General features: G+C 40.9%; 1 protein-coding gene across 3 annotated transcripts in view; it reads right to left on the reverse strand.

Moving 5' to 3' along the window:
- Positions 1 to 651: 651 nt before the first annotated feature.
- The window catches only part of PTEN (phosphatase and tensin homolog), a 46,874-nt gene continuing 30,435 nt past the window's right edge, over positions 652 to 17,090 (reverse strand). For all 3 annotated transcript variants that reach the window (XM_040702867.2, XM_046943266.1, XM_046943267.1), the window contains 4 exons: positions 16,852 to 16,993; positions 14,644 to 14,810; positions 5,158 to 5,382; positions 652 to 4,186 (listed from right to left, as the gene is read on the reverse strand). In XM_040702867.2, the coding sequence (XP_040558801.1) occupies positions 4,001 to 4,186; positions 5,158 to 5,382; positions 14,644 to 14,810; positions 16,852 to 16,993 (720 nt within the window). In that variant the 3' untranslated portion in view covers positions 652 to 4,000. The remainder of the gene's footprint in view (positions 4,187 to 5,157; positions 5,383 to 14,643; positions 14,811 to 16,851; positions 16,994 to 17,090) is intronic.

Genomic DNA, 17,090 nt, shown 5'->3' on the forward strand with positions numbered 1-17,090 from the left:
GGCACCAAACATCAACAAGACAAGATTTTGATGCTTAGCCAGATTTAACACAGGACTGACATTAAAACCAGCAGGAAGGAAGGAAGGAAGAATAACAAGTTTCTTCCTGGAGGCTCAAAGGGCGACCCTAAGGCCAAAGGAAAAGAGCAGGTATTCCTTAATTTAAGGGCAGAGAACAAGTTTAGCTTGAAAACGGGCAAGCAACAAGAATAGGAAAACACAAACTCGTGCTTAGTAGATGTAGAACAGGGCTATTCCACTGGGAAAACACAGCTCGTTGCCAACACAGAGCTGGAGATGCACCAGTTCACATTAAAAATAAAGTTACATGCATTTTGGAAAACGTTCTCTCAAAGAAGGCTTTAGTTCCCCTGGAAGGCAGTCCCACACCTCAACATCACAACCGTGTCGGAGGAAAGAAAGAGGTTGGGGAGGTCAGTGCACATAGCTCATTCTTCTAGTGCCTCCACTCCTTAAAGGTCCTGAATGCAAAAGCGTTCCAAGCTGCCTCAAAACCCCCGTACACACACGGAGCCCCTTCCAGAAGCATCCGTGGCTCTAAAACTGAGCATGCTGAAAACCATTTGCTTACAAGCAGAACGCTATCCGACCATTCTGTACTCAGAATACTTCAATAAAACACCCACACAGTGACAAGAATGAGACTTTAATCAGTTTTAAGTGGAGTTTTAACACTAAGAGATAAAGGGTTGTTAAACACAATAACAAACGGACATCTGATTTGTATGAGGCATTATCCTGTACATGTCATACTTTGTTTTGTGTATTCTCAGTGCATAGCATTACACACAGAGCCACTGTTGCACAGCACAATAGTATTTGAAGAGGCTGAATCAGAGTAAGGCTGCTTAACAGACTGATTTTTTTTTTTCTTTTAGTATCTCTATATATATATGCTATATGAAAACAGACTGAAAATTAGAACTGGCAGAGAAAGGCAGCTCTGCCAAACGCTGCAGTTGGAGCCCCTTTTAGTGCACAGTTCCACCCCATCCATCTGCATGCATGGCGCTTCTTAATGGTATCGAAAAGGTAAACGAGGCACTTCGTGGCAACCACAGGCATCGTTAGCATATTGCACACATTCGCTATGACTAAACGTGGAGCTCACACGCTAGCATCCTATTTTTAGTTTTGCTTTCCAAGCCGAAACATCTGATGCTGCATGTGAACTCCAGTTCCCAATGTGTGCCACAAATCCAGATGCTATTTGTACAGCTGCCCTTAAGAGCTGCGGCAAATATTTTGAGTGGGGCTACCAATGACCAGGGATGCTTAGGGCCTAACAGTAAGCTCTTACAGAAGTGATGCCTTCAAGTAGTTTCAGACATGTAAGCTGCTGCACATCCAGAAGTTTAAGCGTACAGTCCAGAAACTCAAGGAGAGATTACCTACAGAATGCGTTTCAAGCTAATTATGAATACTGTCATAAATAAAGTTTTAATAAGGACTCAAAAACCTTTCAGTCGTAGTAATTCTTGTCAACTTCTATGGGGGTGGTAACTGAAATAAAGTATAGGAGAGTATGTATAATATATATTTATATATATAATATATATATATATAATGCCATTTTTTCCATTTCCAATGACTACACCATAAAATGTAAGCAAGGCTTCTCAGAAACATCGAAACATTCAAAATCAAAACCCTCATTCCAACCTTTCACATTCCAAAGGAAAAATAACAGTGCAAAAGCCCATCACGTCATTTCCAATCCAGCCCTTGGCATTACGCACCAGAAGCACACCGATCCCATTTTGTTATCACAGCCTCCAAAGCGGGACACAGAACGGTGTCGATATCTCAGCACTTTTAAAGCATGAACAGGTTTGTTTATTAGCCAACACGACCTTTTTTTTTTTCCAACTGTTAAAATCAGACAGGGTGAAACATGATTAAAAGGGTAAGAGTTAACGTCATGTCCCCAGGTAACCACTTCCTGCTTGTCAACACCACCGGGAGCAGCGAGCACTGGAACCAGCCTCCTGCTCCACCAACACTACAGCTTGATCAGATCTCTATGCCAGAAAGCATTTATCAGCTCTGTTAGAAGTTAGAATCGTGAATGTGATGAGCAAAGTTGACCAACGGATCCCAAAAAAAGCACTCGATACCTTCCTTCGCCAAGAGTGAGTCCTGCCTCGTCTCCTTCAAATCCTTACCATTAATGCTGTTGTACAGGGCCCTCACGGATTCCACACACACTGCTGTTATCTAGGCGAGAACACAGCTAATGAACTTCAATGTCAGCCCCATTAAGTTGATTGAGTAAGCAGAAATTTTAATCGAGCAAGTGTAAATTTGGGGATGGCAATCCTCGGTGTACTTCAGAGTGAACCATTTTTGTCAGCTTCTTCACATGTCCATACAACAGTAGTTGTACTCTCAAGTCATCTGCAGTCTGGGCACAGCAATTATATGCTGAAAGTGAACCTCAAAGCCCTACTCCTGGCTCTAGCCCTATGAACAAACACAACGCTGCCAGATGAGAAATCTAATTTGTTTTCATTTGTGAGTTTTGTTGGTTTTCTTTTTTTAATGGCAAGCAATACATATGGGACAACTTCTGCTTTTGAAAAGTACACATCTTTGTACAGACACAGCGTTAAGAATTCAACACTGTCTCCTCTGTAATGTCTTTTTTTTCTTTTTAAATATTGTAGGTAATGAGTATTCAAGTAAAATTCCTAACAGTTAATGACATTTTTAGAAAAGTGTGCAAAACTGCAAAACTCATTGTAATACAACGTGTAAGGTCAAAGGGGTGGAATGGCTGACAGAGGTTTGATTGAATAATAAATGCATCATAAATCTTCAAAATAAACACTAACCTGAAGAATCTCCAATTGAAATTTCCTGTGCACCACTACAAAATATTTTCATATTAATGAGGAAAAAAAGCTTGCAAGGCAGCACATGAAGTATTCTCAGCAGGAATATGATTGAAGACCTAATAAGAAATGTTAAGATGTTGCCTGGCGTTATGTACTAATAGCAACTGACTTTCAGCACTGATCTTGATTACACAGGAGATGGAGCAGCCGTTACAATTCAGAAAAACAATTAATGAATCACCGACAACTTTTATAACAATTTGTTTCAAGCCCATATTTGAAGATGATAGCCTCCACATTTGTATGGTTAAGTCATTGTTGCTGTGTGTTTCCTTTCTGTGACCCCAATAATTTTTCTCCCTTCATTTTGCAGGTCTTTAGGATGTTGTAAAGGTTCATTCCTGTACCCCTATACAGAATCACTCCCTCTAGCTGCCTTTTCTAGCACCATTACACTTAAAAAAAAATAAAATGCACAAACAACAAGCAGTGACAGCGGCGACTCTTCAATTGTCCAGGATGAATTACGGCAGCATGCTAAAGAAAGGTGCAAGTAAATAGCCGGATATGGTACACAGGCCAAGCTCCAGCAGACTATATTCCTTTCTGAGCATTACTTTCCATCCCCCATCCAAAATACATGCATTAGAATGTAGTAAAACCTTCTAGAGACATCTCTTAGCCAACTGCAGACTTTTCTGTTGCCACATAAGTGCAAAAAAAAGGGGCAGGATGTGAACCTGTATATTTGCATTTTTTCAAAACTTTGTTTGGTGACAGAACACAAAAGGAAAAATTCCTACGTATACACATTAAGTCTGTCTCCACTTTTATAAAACTGGAATAAAATGGGAAAGTGCCATATTTATAGTTCCTAATTGAAGTTTTAATGTCCTTTTGACACAAAAAGGTATATACATATCAGAGCTACGTAACCATTTTTATTCAACTGGACAAGTGTCAAACCTGTAGACTTATAGGGCAAAACAAGATTGGTCAGGAAAGAATTGTTCCTATAATTGGTAATCTGACACTATGTCCTATTGCCATTTAAAAAGGTCCATTTTTCAGTTTATTCAAGTTTGTCGTTCTTCGTGGGTTTTTGTTGGTTTTTTTTTTTTATCTCCGATAAAAAAAAATATTCAGACTTTTGTAATCTGTGTATGCTGATCTTCATCAAAAGGTTCATTCTCTGGATCAGAGTCAGTGGTGTCAGAGTATCTGTAATGATCAGGTTCATTGTCACTAACATCTGGTGTTACAGAAGTTGAACTGCTAGCCTCGGGATTTGATGGCTCTTCTACTGTTTTTGTGAAAAATAGCTTCACCTGGGGAAGGAAAAAACAACAATTTAAAAAGGGAACCTGAACTTCAGCACAGCACAGGTAGCAACTGCTATCCACAACAGCACAGCTCCTTTCACTATCCTGAATGATGCAACTGCTCCCCTCCCTACTCTGGAAAGAAAAGAAAGAGCTCTTAGAAGAGTATCCGAGCTCTCAGTACCACTCCTGAGAGAAGAGAGATTCCACCAGCAAGCTCTGCTGAAGTTCTGGGCATCTGCACCAGCCGTTTGTGTTGTGGAGCTACAGCAGCTGGACATAGCACTGCAGCCATGTCAGCTTTTCAATCATCCTACCTCTAAATCCCTGACGACACAAAGATTGTAATAACACTGCAGGAACGAACAAAGTACTTCTTCAGTACTGTAACCAGCAACTTGTGTTTGTGCATTAAGGTCTGATCCATGCAACGTTCAGGTAACTATAACTGTTACATTCAAATATGTACAGTTGTGGACTACTGATATTTTATCAGTATGCCCAAAAACGTCCTTTCTATTTTGAGAACAGTGCTGGCAACGGATCACACTCCTCAATGCTAAAACCCAGGTTATAAACTGTTCCCATGAAGTGTGTACCTCTGCAAATCAACTCAGAAATTACGCATAAAGCTCAGCACTAACAGTAATGCAGCAGGTACTAGAAAAACTGCTGTTAGAGCCTCTGGAATTCTTACTAATCATCTCTAATGGCTTTGATAAATACCTAAAAAAAAAACGAAGCTTTTTTCCCCCCAATCTCTCATCAGTTTTACACAGAAAAACTCTCACACCATTTACTGGCTTCCTGGAAAAGTCAATACACTTAGGAAGTTAGAACTTCTGCTAATTGGTAGGAAACACATACATTAATTAGATTTCTACACAGTTTCAAACAGTTCCCCTGTAAAGCAAGACAAACAAATCAGATAACTTCATGCAGCTTTTCAGCTTTGTTTACATGAAACGTATACTGACCTTGAAGTTTGGAGAAAAATATCTGTTGGCTTTGTCTTTATTTGCTTTGTCTAGATCATTTTTTGTTAATGTAAGGATTAAATATTCCTTGTCATTATCTGAGCGCTCTGTACTGAAAATACCATCAAGTTCCTGATCTGCAACTAGACTTCCATTTTCTACTTTGTCTGAATTTTCATCCAGTCCTATGAAGAATGTATTTACCCAAAAGTGAAACATTTTGTCCTAGGGAGGGAAAAACACAAGAACAAGCTTGCTTTAGTATTCTCTAGCAGCATATTAAACTGACTAATATCAACTGGTCAAAAACAAATCAATAATATTAAATGAAACTTGTTTGGACAACAGTACATCATTGGTTACGTTACATGCAAAGACATCTTCACCACTTCGCCTACACAATATGCAAAACTCTGCATCAATTAAAATAAATCTTAACCAATTTAGCTTTCAGAAGTTGCTCCTTATTTACAAAGTAGTTATAAAAACAATTAGCTATGAAAAAAAGTGGATGACAAATTAGACAAGTGGTAAACCTGCAAGCACAAGGCACAAAGACATTTTCTTGCCAAGGGTTAGTCAGACCTAACAACCTGTGCAAAGCATTATAGGTGACTAACATTTATCAACATAGAACATCATCCTCCACAGCTTCCTGTGTAACAGAACATTTTTATTTTTATACAGAAATAGTTGTGACTGAGCAAACACACTCTACAATTGAGTTCCCATCACAGTGGATTCTGTACTGCTTCATGGAGACAGTTCTTAACAGGTAAGTGCTTGCTGACCATTACTAAGAGAAGTCGGGCTCTGAAAGTGATTGCTGTCCTACACAAAAGGGCAGCTTAGAACTAGAAGACTGTTTACGTATATTGTTCTTAAGCAGAACTTGACAGATGACCATCACCAGCTATCTGGAAAGGTACAAGTTAGATTATCCACTGTAACACTACAACAGGTATCCAGATACAAAGAGGCAAAATAAAAATGTACTGGTAATTTTGAAAGAACTAGAGGATACCAGCCAGTATATTATGTTTGTCACTAGGATCAACAGGAGTGATGCAAGTGTCCGTCTTCATATGGGACCAATACTCTTTAAATATCTTCATCAATTATATTGATAGTGGGGTTGAGTGCACCCTCAGCAAGTTTGCCGATGACACCAAGCTGTGGGGTGTGGTGACACACCGGAGGGACGGGATGCCATCCAGAGGGACCCAGACAGGCTGAGCAATGGGCCCAGGAGAGCCTCATGAGATTCAACAAATTCAAATCATAGAATCATCATAGAATCACAGTATGGCCTGGGTTGAAAAGGACCTCAAAGATCATCTAGTTTCAACCCCTCTGCTATGTGCAGGGTCACCAACCACCAGACCAGGTTGCCCAGAGCCACATCCAGCCTGGCCTTCAATGCCTCCAGGGATGGGGCATCCACAGCCTCCTTGGGCAACCTGTTCCAGTGTGTCACCACCCTCTGAGTGAAAAACTTCCTCCTAATATTTAACCTAAACCTCCCGTCTCAGTTTAAAACCATTCCCCCTTATCCTATCACTATCAACCCTTGTAAACAGCCATTCCCCCTCCTGTTTATACAATCCTTTCAAATATTGGATGGCCACAATGAGGTCTCCCCGGAGCCTTCTCTTCTCCAACCTAAACAAACCCAGTTCCCCCAACCCTTCCTCATAGGAGAGGCGCTCCAGCCCTCTCTGATCATCTCAGTGGTCCTCCTCTGGACCTGTTCCAAGAGCTCCATGTTTTTCTTGTGCTGGGGGCCCCAGGCCTGGATACAGTACTCCAGATGGGGCCTCACAAGAGCCAAGTAGAGGGCGACAATCACCTCCCTCTCCCTGCTGGCCACCCCTTTTTAATGCAGCCCAAAACACAGTTGGCATTCCGGGCTGCAAGCACACACTGCTGGCTCATGTCCAGCTTCTTGTCCAGCAGGACCCTCAAGTCCTTCTCCGCAGGGCTAATGCAAGGTCTGCACCTGGGTCAAGGCAATCCTCGCTACCAATACAAGCTGGGGATGAAAGGATTAAGCACAGCCCTGTCGAAAAAGGCCTGGGGCTGCTGGTGGATGGCAAGCTAGACATGAGGCAGCAGTGTGCCCTCATAGTTCAGAAAGCCAATCGTATCCTGGGCTGCGTCCAAAGAAGCGTGACAAGTAGGGCGAGGGAGGTGATCATGCTCCTCTGCTCTGTGCTGGTGAGGCCTCACCTGGAGCACTGCGTCCACATGTGGAGTCCTCAGTGCAGGAGAGACATGGACCCACTGGAGTGTAACCAGAGGAGGGCCACAAAAATGATCCAAGGGATGAAACACCTCCCCTGTCAGGACAGGCTGAGAGAGCTGGGGCTGTGCAGCCTGGAGAAGAAAAGGCTGTGAGGTGACCTAAGAGCGGTGTGTCAGTATCTAAAGGGGAACTACAGGAAAGAAGGGACAGACTTTTTAGCAGGGTCTGTGTGACAGAACAAGGGGAAATGGTTTCAAGCTCAGAGAGGGAAGATTTTGCAAAGCTATAAAGAAAAAGTCTTATACAGTGAGGGTGGTGAGGCACTGTGACAGGTTGCCTAGCCATGTGGTTAATGTCCTGTCCCTAGAGACTTTCAAGGCCAGGCTAGTTAAGGCCCTGGGCAACCTGATCTACCTGTGGTGTCCCTGTTCATTGCAAGGGAGTTGCAACAGATGCCCTTCAGATGTTCCTTTCAACTCTACGGATTCTATGATTCTATTCTATGACCAGCAGCAATGTTTTGCTCTGGGATAGGCAGTCTCTGAAGAAGATATGCCCAGAAACTGCACCTCTACAGTTTCAGCTAAACAGCTCAATAAGATACACTGAATGTTCCTGCACTACTTCACCACCATTTGCTACACCTTTGCCAGTCAAGAGTAGGCATTTCAAAGATTAGCTACCACTAATAAGCTGGTCTTGACTAGCACATTAAGCATTTATTTATAGGAAACTCTGGGCTATGTTTACTTCCTTTGTAAAAAAGGAAACTCTTATTTTATTCTGCTTTCAGCTTTAAGGCACAGATCCAAAATGCAAATGGCCAGTCTTCCCACAAGAGCCAAAGCTTTTGCATTTGTTAAAAGTGGGTGGTTCTACTGCACATCGCATAGGCATGCCTCCCTATGGAAGACAACCTGACACCAGCAAGTCATCATTATTTTCTGGGCACTGGTACTGGGCAGAGAAGATTTTGATTGCTGCTTAGCTAATACTCTTGTCTACAAATTAATATAGCCATGAAAGTATAAAAACATTGAGAATTCAAAAGTATATGAAACAACCAGCAACATCCTTCCCTATCCAAAGGTCATTAGCCCCACTTTCAGTGTTTTAGGTAAGGCACACAGAAGTTTCCAGCTTGTGTGCATTTCCTGTAAGTGCCTGAGACTCATCAGAACTATTAAGGAAATGCAAGGGGAAGGCAAAAGCGAAACATTTCAGCCAGAAACACTTCTGGCACTTAAACAATTATCCACTTCAACACATGCCTCACCAGCATCTAATCTACCAGACTAACATGTTATAATTACAGTTGTCTTGGGAGGCTGACAGATGCTTGTCACTGCTACCAAGTCCCTTCAAGTTATCTCATGAAATCTCATTGGAGCTCATTCATTCCACTCAGCCATCAGTAGATTCCTGCAAGGCCCAGCCTATTCAGATATTTAGCATCCTCTTCTTCACTAATGCTACCTCGAAGTCTTAAAAATGGCCACCTCGGAATGTGGAAGTACAGGATGAATGTCCTGGGAAGGAAGGCTTTACTCTTCCATACTCTTCCATACTCTTCATGGTGCCTCATATGGCAGCAGGCAAAATCCTCATGAAGAGTTCTTCAGGATAACTTGGTTCATGCTCCTCCACCCTGAAGATGGAGCACCCAAAAGAAAAAAGGTCCAGCAAGGAAATTATCACTCCTGATCAAAGCAAATGACTAACTAGTTCAGGTCAAACCAGAACCAACCAAGGGCATCAGCCCTTCAGCTTCAGAACAGGAAGGATTGGAGTTCAGCTGCTGTGATAAACAGTGGGAGAGAGCAAGCCTGAGGGTATTACAACTCCATAAGCAAGTGGAAATATCACCTGCAGGCCCACTGCTGGTGTAAAGGTCAAGTGAAGGAAGATCCTACTTCTTGCAGGCACACCACAGTACCACTGACACCATTCTTCAGAATTACACTTTAAAAGCAGTCACGTACTTTGGTGCTGGTCCTCAGTGCCACACCATGGCTCCAGTGAGGTCAACAGAGGAAAGGACTAAGCTAACGAACACAAATTGCAGCAACTGAATGGAAAGGACTGGAAAATGGCTTATATCAATAGCGCTGAAGCAGCTTTGGAGGAAAACAGTGCCAAAGCAAACAAGGTCACTGAACGCAAACAAACACTAGCAGAGGCAGAAGGCATGGACTTGTGAAGTTTAAAGCTTGATTAGGTGGAGCAGAACCAGGAAGGATTTATTTGGCACATGAGAGCCAGCCTGAACAAGCAATCATGAGATTCAGACAAGACAAATGAGAGAATTCTCAGCAGACATCTCTTCATTTGCCTCCTTGGGATAAATCTGAAGAGGTCTTCAGAGGCTGAAACTAAACATAAATGACCTGCTCAGCCAGGTGATAATCTTATCTCCCTGTGGTTTCTTTAAAGCATCAAGTTATTTTCTTTCCTTTCCTGCTACATTAATTAAATTAGTTTAATAAACTAAGTTGATGGATACTGAAACACAGCACAACCACTCAAACTAAAGGAAGACTTAGTCATGATTCTGGGAATCACCTTTTGAGGCTGATAACTTCGTCACTGCTCTCAATGAGAAACAAAACCCATTATTCCAAGTGAGGATTGAGTCAGCTTCAAGTAACAGACTCAAAGATATTCCACAGGAGGCAACAAAGAAAAGTGATGTAGTATGGGCAAAAGAGAGAGAGAATGTAAAAAATTAAGGCATGACCAGAACTTGGGCTTTATTTATCAAACTTGAGTATCAGAGCAAGAAAAACTATTTAATGAACAGGTTTCTGAAAAAAGATTAGGTAGGGGTTTTCAGTTTTGTTTTTTTAATGTATGTTGCTTCACTTCTAATTACATCACAGGAATCCACATAAAAAAATATCAGACATTTCTTGCCATAAGCAAGTCATAATCATAGAATCTACAGTGCAGAATCTGACATTTGAGACAAAAGCTGAATTATTCAGAGTATTTTGACATACAGTATCTATCAGTACCACAAGCAACTTTTCAGTTCTCAGGCTGACAGGAAAACACACCTCATTCTACAACTGATATCTGCCTCTAACTGCAGACTGACATCTAAACTTAAGATCATCTAAGCCATCAGCTAGGAGCTCCCATATCCTCCAGAGTTTCAATTAGCAGAGGCACCTACAGGCACCTCATCACTTTGCAGCAACAGCTAAGGGTTATTACAGATGCTATCCAGCAATTAAAAGATGGAGGACACATTTCAAACTGTTCCAGGCCAGGATTATAGCCTTCCCATAACCATTGGCTGATGCAACTTGTACCATTTTCAGCTCTGCAGCTGAAGTCTTCTGACATTTGCAGAGTTTGTTCTTCAACATAAAAATATGATAAAATTGATAAAAAGCTAAAGACCCAAAGCGTTCTTTAACCATGTAGCAGAACTTTTCACCTCTACAAACTCAAAAGAAACAACAGCACAGACAGCAGCTCAAAACAATGCTGTCAGCACCACCTACACAAGATTCTGGGTACCAACCAGCAATGACTTACACAATGACCATTGTTTCATCAATATGAGGAGCGCTCCTAAAAGGTCTCCTTTACCTCCAGGCTCTGGAGGCAGGAAGACTACCAGACCCCCAGTGTTATTTTTAAACAGGCTCTCATTTAATCAAGTGATATAAGGATACTTTGAAACCCTTTAATATTATCATGTCAACATCAGTAAGTGAAGAAAACTGTTTCAAATAGGAATACAGAAGCAGACCTAAACAGACTACGCACTACAACTGGAGACGGAAAAAGAGCAAGCTATAGGTCAGAAGAGGGAAACAAAAGAAACGTGCTCAAAGAACTGCAAAACGTTGACTTCTACTCGTCAAAAGTTTACAGTTTATATATAAACTGTACTAAAATATTGTGCCATTTAGTTCTTATACGAGCAAGCATACAGAAGGAAAGGAAGTAACTACATGACACTGAAAAAAATGGCTAAAAATACAGAAAGCACCTTAATTAGGCAAGAAAGAATCAAAAGTTTGGAATCCCTAGCTGGTGCCGAGTGGCACACATTGCAAAAAAAAATAAAAATAAGATATCTGAAACGTGGCAACTCTTCCAAAGCAGTCTTACCAGCACCTTCACAGAAGGACCGAATAACCCTTTGGCAGAGGTTAGTTGAATTTGCTTCTATTAGGTTTTGCCATTAAAATATAAGGGCACAACTGATTCATATTTTACATTAAGAACCTAGCATTGCACTGTCAAAATCACTTGGTCACTAAAGCTTGTTTCATATCATACTGAATAATTTTATCCAAGAGCTTTATCAAAGCTGAAGACTCTCCACACTAGAGCACCCTGCAAACAATACTGCTGCTAAGCAGACTATGAAGTCTGAAAGCAAGTACACATAGGCTTATCCAGAATGCTCAAGCTGAGACCAGTGGTATCAAACACCAAGTCAAACTCAGCTGGAGGGCAGAGAATACTCTTTCATTTCCAAAGATGAGACACAGCCTTTCTCCTACCCAAGGCCCAGAATGGACCAAGAACTACATTTCAAATTATGTCATCAGTTTGTTGACTTGGATTCTTAGGGAAAGTTAGAATGCTGAGAGGTGATGTCTTCAAACATGCACAGAAAACTTGTTTAGCAGCTACGTATAAATCTGCTAACAGAAAACCTTGGGAGAAGAGGAATCAGTGCTGGGCAACAGACCTGTCATTCCAGCTTCCAGAAACACATCTAAGTAAGCTACAATCTCTGATGGACAATACTGTCACTCCTATTAAGCTACACCTCATAGCTCAGGTGATCACTCCAGAGACGTGGCAAGCTCTGTAATTTGTGAAGTTCCTGAACTGGAAGACCCTCACTTTTTGGTTTTTGAGTAAAAACAGTAGAGACAAAAAGTCAGAGGATAAAAACAGGCTCCACTACTAAGCGCAAAACAAAGGGGACTTCATGGATGTGAAACACTTGTACACAGAAATGTGATCAAAGTTCCTCCAGGACAGGTTTTCTGCCACCAATATTCATTCACCTTTGGCCTACTCTCATCTCAGACACTTTATGTAACTCTAAAGAGACCACGTGGAAGGGCCATCCTTGGTGCCAAGGCAAACAGAGATGGAATATTTCACTAATTCTCAAGAAGAATTGCTCAGCAGAGGTTTCAGGAATCAGACTAGGATGCTCACACCTTACATATGCCATCAACCTGTGTTTGCATTTATGTTAGAACTAACAGAGGTGGTATTATCAGAGCTATGTAACAGCATACCATTTTCCTTTGACCTCGATTTCTATGTTGAGGGTATTTAAGCATTAGATTCAATAGATTTTTGAAGCAGATTATAAAGGTCGTTTCTTTACAAAAGACTTCTGTCTGGAAAAGAGAGTTTCATCCTCTCAGGGAAGTTTGCAGATGTAGAAAGAACAGCTTTCACCAACTCCTCACTTCTCAGCCCTAGGTGTTCAAAAAAATCAAAAGCCGTATGGAGTTGTCTTCTCTATCTTTAGTTAGGGGACTTGATGTGAAAAAAAAAATAAAGAACTGGTTACTCAAACTACAAGACTCCTAAGACCTGAACTGCAGCTGATGTGACACTGAAATGAAACTACAGCACAGCAACACACTTGCTACGCTTCTGCAGACAATCTGAAACAAACATTTCTAGCCTGAATTTATACTAGAGAATTCATGTTTGACACCAAAGACATCTAATTCATGCTACCACTGGATCCCAGTACTCTCTCTAGAGGTGAAACAAATAGGAAAGCTCAATCTGGGTGCTAGAGACCCAAGATCCAGCATCAGAGCCACATATAGATGTTATGAGAGCTTACGTGGCGAGGAGAAGAACAGCACAATGCTTCCTAGGATTGTGAACATTCTTCCATCTGTTACCCAAAACAGTAAAGAAACCACAATTCCCAGGTTGGATAGGACAAAGACTTGTTAAAATAGGACCTTGTCTCAGATGTTTGGGTTTTGTTTCATCGCCTCCCTGCATCCCTTGTGTCTAGAACACAGAACTCACCTGGCTGCTCCTTTAAAGGCCCTTAAAGTTGGCTCTCGTGTACTGAAGTTTTAAATATTGATAATTTTAATGCCTAGAAACCAGTTGTTTCTGTTTGCCAAATGTTTTACAGTTCTCAATTAGGGCAACTAGGCAACAATAACTACATTTGATTAAACAAGCAGAAGAAAGCATTCTCATTAAGCAACAGTTTAAACTTCTGCAGACACTAGCAAATGACAGACAACAGAAGAGGACATTTCCAGCTACTGAAAATTTACCATTAAACTAGCTAACCATAACTTGAACAAGGTCCATAAACAAAATAGCATGCACGTGTATTTTATGCACAGCTAACAACTAGCATCTTAAAACTTGCGTTCATCTCCCAGTTCACCCTGGTCTTCTCACTGTGAAGTTTTGTCTGACTGCAATATTTGCTCAAAGAATGTTCTTCAGTTTTATTCCATTAAACAGTAAACAATTATAAAGATCGGAATTTTAAACAGTAAATACAAAGATAACCCTTACAGCAACAAGGTTTTCATTCTCCTGCTTCACTTTAGTAGATGCAGACTATCTCTATAAGCACAAACACAAATTACAAATTCATCTTTAAGAACTCACTGATTGGTGTCAAATTAAGTTCCAGATTAATTTTTCCCCCTACCAGTGAGACACGTAAAATTCTCAGTTTGGAATGAATTCTCTATATGCCTAAAGTCAAGGTAACGCAGATGACACTGCAATACAAACCGAAACAATGGCTGAATAGATTGCAGAGATTTTCACGCAGTGTATAGGAACTAAATTACCTTGGAATTTCAACCAGATTTGACAGATGGATAGAAATCAGCCAACAGCACACACACAAGATCATCCATGCCTGCTAAAACCTCAAGAAAATTTAGTGAAGAAAACAGCTGGAGCTAACTTGCTCAATATGCAGGTCTATTTTTAGACTGCGAATGTCTCTTCCTCAATTAGATTCTTCACTACTACCCAAACTACTCCAATACGTACCCAGCATAATTTGTATCCAACCTTTGTACTTAATCTCACTGATTCAAAACATCCAGCTTTCATTTTGTGAAAGATTCTCTACTTGGGAAAACTAGACATGAAAAAACACTGGGATGGCACATCACCGAAAAATAACCAGTGTCCCAGTCCTGCATCAGGGCTGAGTAGACAATATTTCCCAGAAAAGCAAGAAAACCAACCTTTTTCAACATCTTGTTCTGTTTGTGGAAGAACTCCACTTTGATATCACCGCATACCGGCAAAGGTTGAGGGAATTCAAAGTACATATACTTGTCTTCACGTCTTGAGGGTCCTGAAGGGGAGGTGAATATCTTTACCTTTAGCTGGTACACCACAAACTGAGGATCTGCATGGCAAAAAACAGTGTGTCACTTTGCAAGAAATCCCCTTTAAGTGTCAAAAAATGCAATCAGAATCACAACCATAACCTACAGCATTTTGAAAGTTCAGTATGTATTATCAGTCAAGCACTGCAAGGCAAAGAAAAAAGCTTCACAGGACATCATTTGAAATAACCTCATACATTTCTGTATTTTGTAGCAATTTGTTCACACAACTAGAGGATTCCTAGAAATTTGCATGTTCTTTATAGTAGAGTACAAAACAACTACGTATATAGTAAATTCTTGATTTTTCCTCACACATTTCCTTTCATCTGCGTGTTAGATGGAAATTCTCGTCTTTTCTCCATGCTGCAGAACAGGCAGTGATGTCAGAACAAACTGATTTCTACTCTTACACAATCAGAGCTGTTAGACAAACAAGAACAAGGACGAAATTTAACAGTAATACATAAATCAATCTGCACTGACAGCAGGCTATACAGACAAAGCCCGTAAGCCTGTCCTGTAAACTGCCACCAGCAGAGTGCCAGCCACAGTGTAGTTTTCTAAATTAAAGTAACAGCTGAAGTTGTGAGGGTTTTGCTGCAGCCTGAGCAGATGTAACTTTGAAACTGCCAAGGGAAGCAAGCATGAAAGCCAGAAATATTAAGTGAAATTTATTCCAAGAAATCTCCCTGCATTTACTCTTTTAGCATTTCCTGCATTTAATTGTTTCTCCTGGTTTCTCTGTTAGTATCAGATGTAGACTCTCAGACAACACATGGTGAACCCTATCTGCCACGCAGAAACCACCACTGAGGAGCTGTGGGAATCTCAACTGACATCACCCACACTATCTTGCTGAGCAGCCTGTCTTTAACATCGTACTGATCGCTCTCAAATCCTCAGCAATGTGAAACCTGGTATCCTTTCTTTTCTGCCTGACAGACACAACTCAGCTCTAGGACTTTAAAACAGAAGGAAGATGACAAAGATAAAGATCGAAAAATAGCGTTTCTCGCTAAAATTAACACCAGAGTTAGATGAACAAAGAGCAACACATCGCTTTCACTTCTGAAAAAAATCAATGAGAAACTCCACAGAAACATAAATGGCAGCACTACTCAAAGGTGCTGAAATTGGTAGATGCTCTGTCTTCACATGTGCTTAGAAAAGACTTGTTTATCCCAACAACCTCCTGGAAAAGTAACACGCTGGCAGTCTGGTATGGGCAAAACAGTTAATACTCATGCAGTAATCCGTACTTTGTGTAGCTTGATTTCACAAGTTTATCCAAAATACTGAATTGCAGGAACACACAACCTCCACACCTCTAACCCAGAGGAAGGTTTTCTGGCAGAGGCTTCCCTCTTCATCCTCCTCCTGTAAATATAGCTAAGCCTGACAAGCTGCTACGTAGTTTCTTTCGCGCATTATGTTCAGGTACCCTCTTACAACAACACCAACACTGCAATTTTAATCAAAACCACAGGAGGCACTGGAATTAATTACACATTGCAGTAATCATCATAGCAAAACCATGAGAAAAAAAAATTTTCCACTGCAACAAAAAGAAAGAATATGCAACACCAGGCAGTTCCTGCTCTGTAACATAGCCCACAGAAGGGCAGAAGAGAATATGCAGTCCCACTAGGAATTTCCAAGGAATCTGCTGTTCTTTATTAACACATTGCACACCAGCAAATGAGACTACTTGGTCACTGAGACACACAACACTTTAGAAGCCTTTGTCTAAAGAAAAAAATTATTCCATAGATGAAAGAACTCACTGGGTACATACCTTCTTAAACCATCATGGGAGAAATAACCTTGCCACATTTGAAACCAATATGCAAACAAACGTTATTCAGCCATTCCCATTTCCCCAAAGTTGCTGTGCTTTTAAAAACAGCTTTTTAAGAAGGTGAAGAGCAAATATCCAAATATGTTTACGTTTAGCACAATTTAAAGCTGTAGTAAAACAACACAAGTCAGTCACCCAAGAATTCACATAACAGCTCCAAGCAAGAGCTAATGAAGAACGAGGGAGTGCACAGTACTTACTGCAAGTTCCGCCACTGAACATGGGAATTGTTTCAAACATCATCTTGTGAAACAGCAGTGCCACTGGTCTGTAATCAAGGTGATTCTTTAACAGGTAGCTATAGTAGTACACGTAGCGTCTCTGACTGGGAATTGTGACTCCCTAAATAAAAAGAAACAAACATCAAAAACCACCCAGAGCATTTCCTGGCAGTCACTAACAGGACTGCTGCCCAATATCTGAGAATGTAACTAAAGGT

This window comes from Gallus gallus, chromosome 6 (assembly GCF_016699485.2).
Source record: "Gallus gallus isolate bGalGal1 chromosome 6, bGalGal1.mat.broiler.GRCg7b, whole genome shotgun sequence".
Lineage (NCBI taxonomy): Eukaryota > Metazoa > Chordata > Aves > Galliformes > Phasianidae > Gallus > Gallus gallus.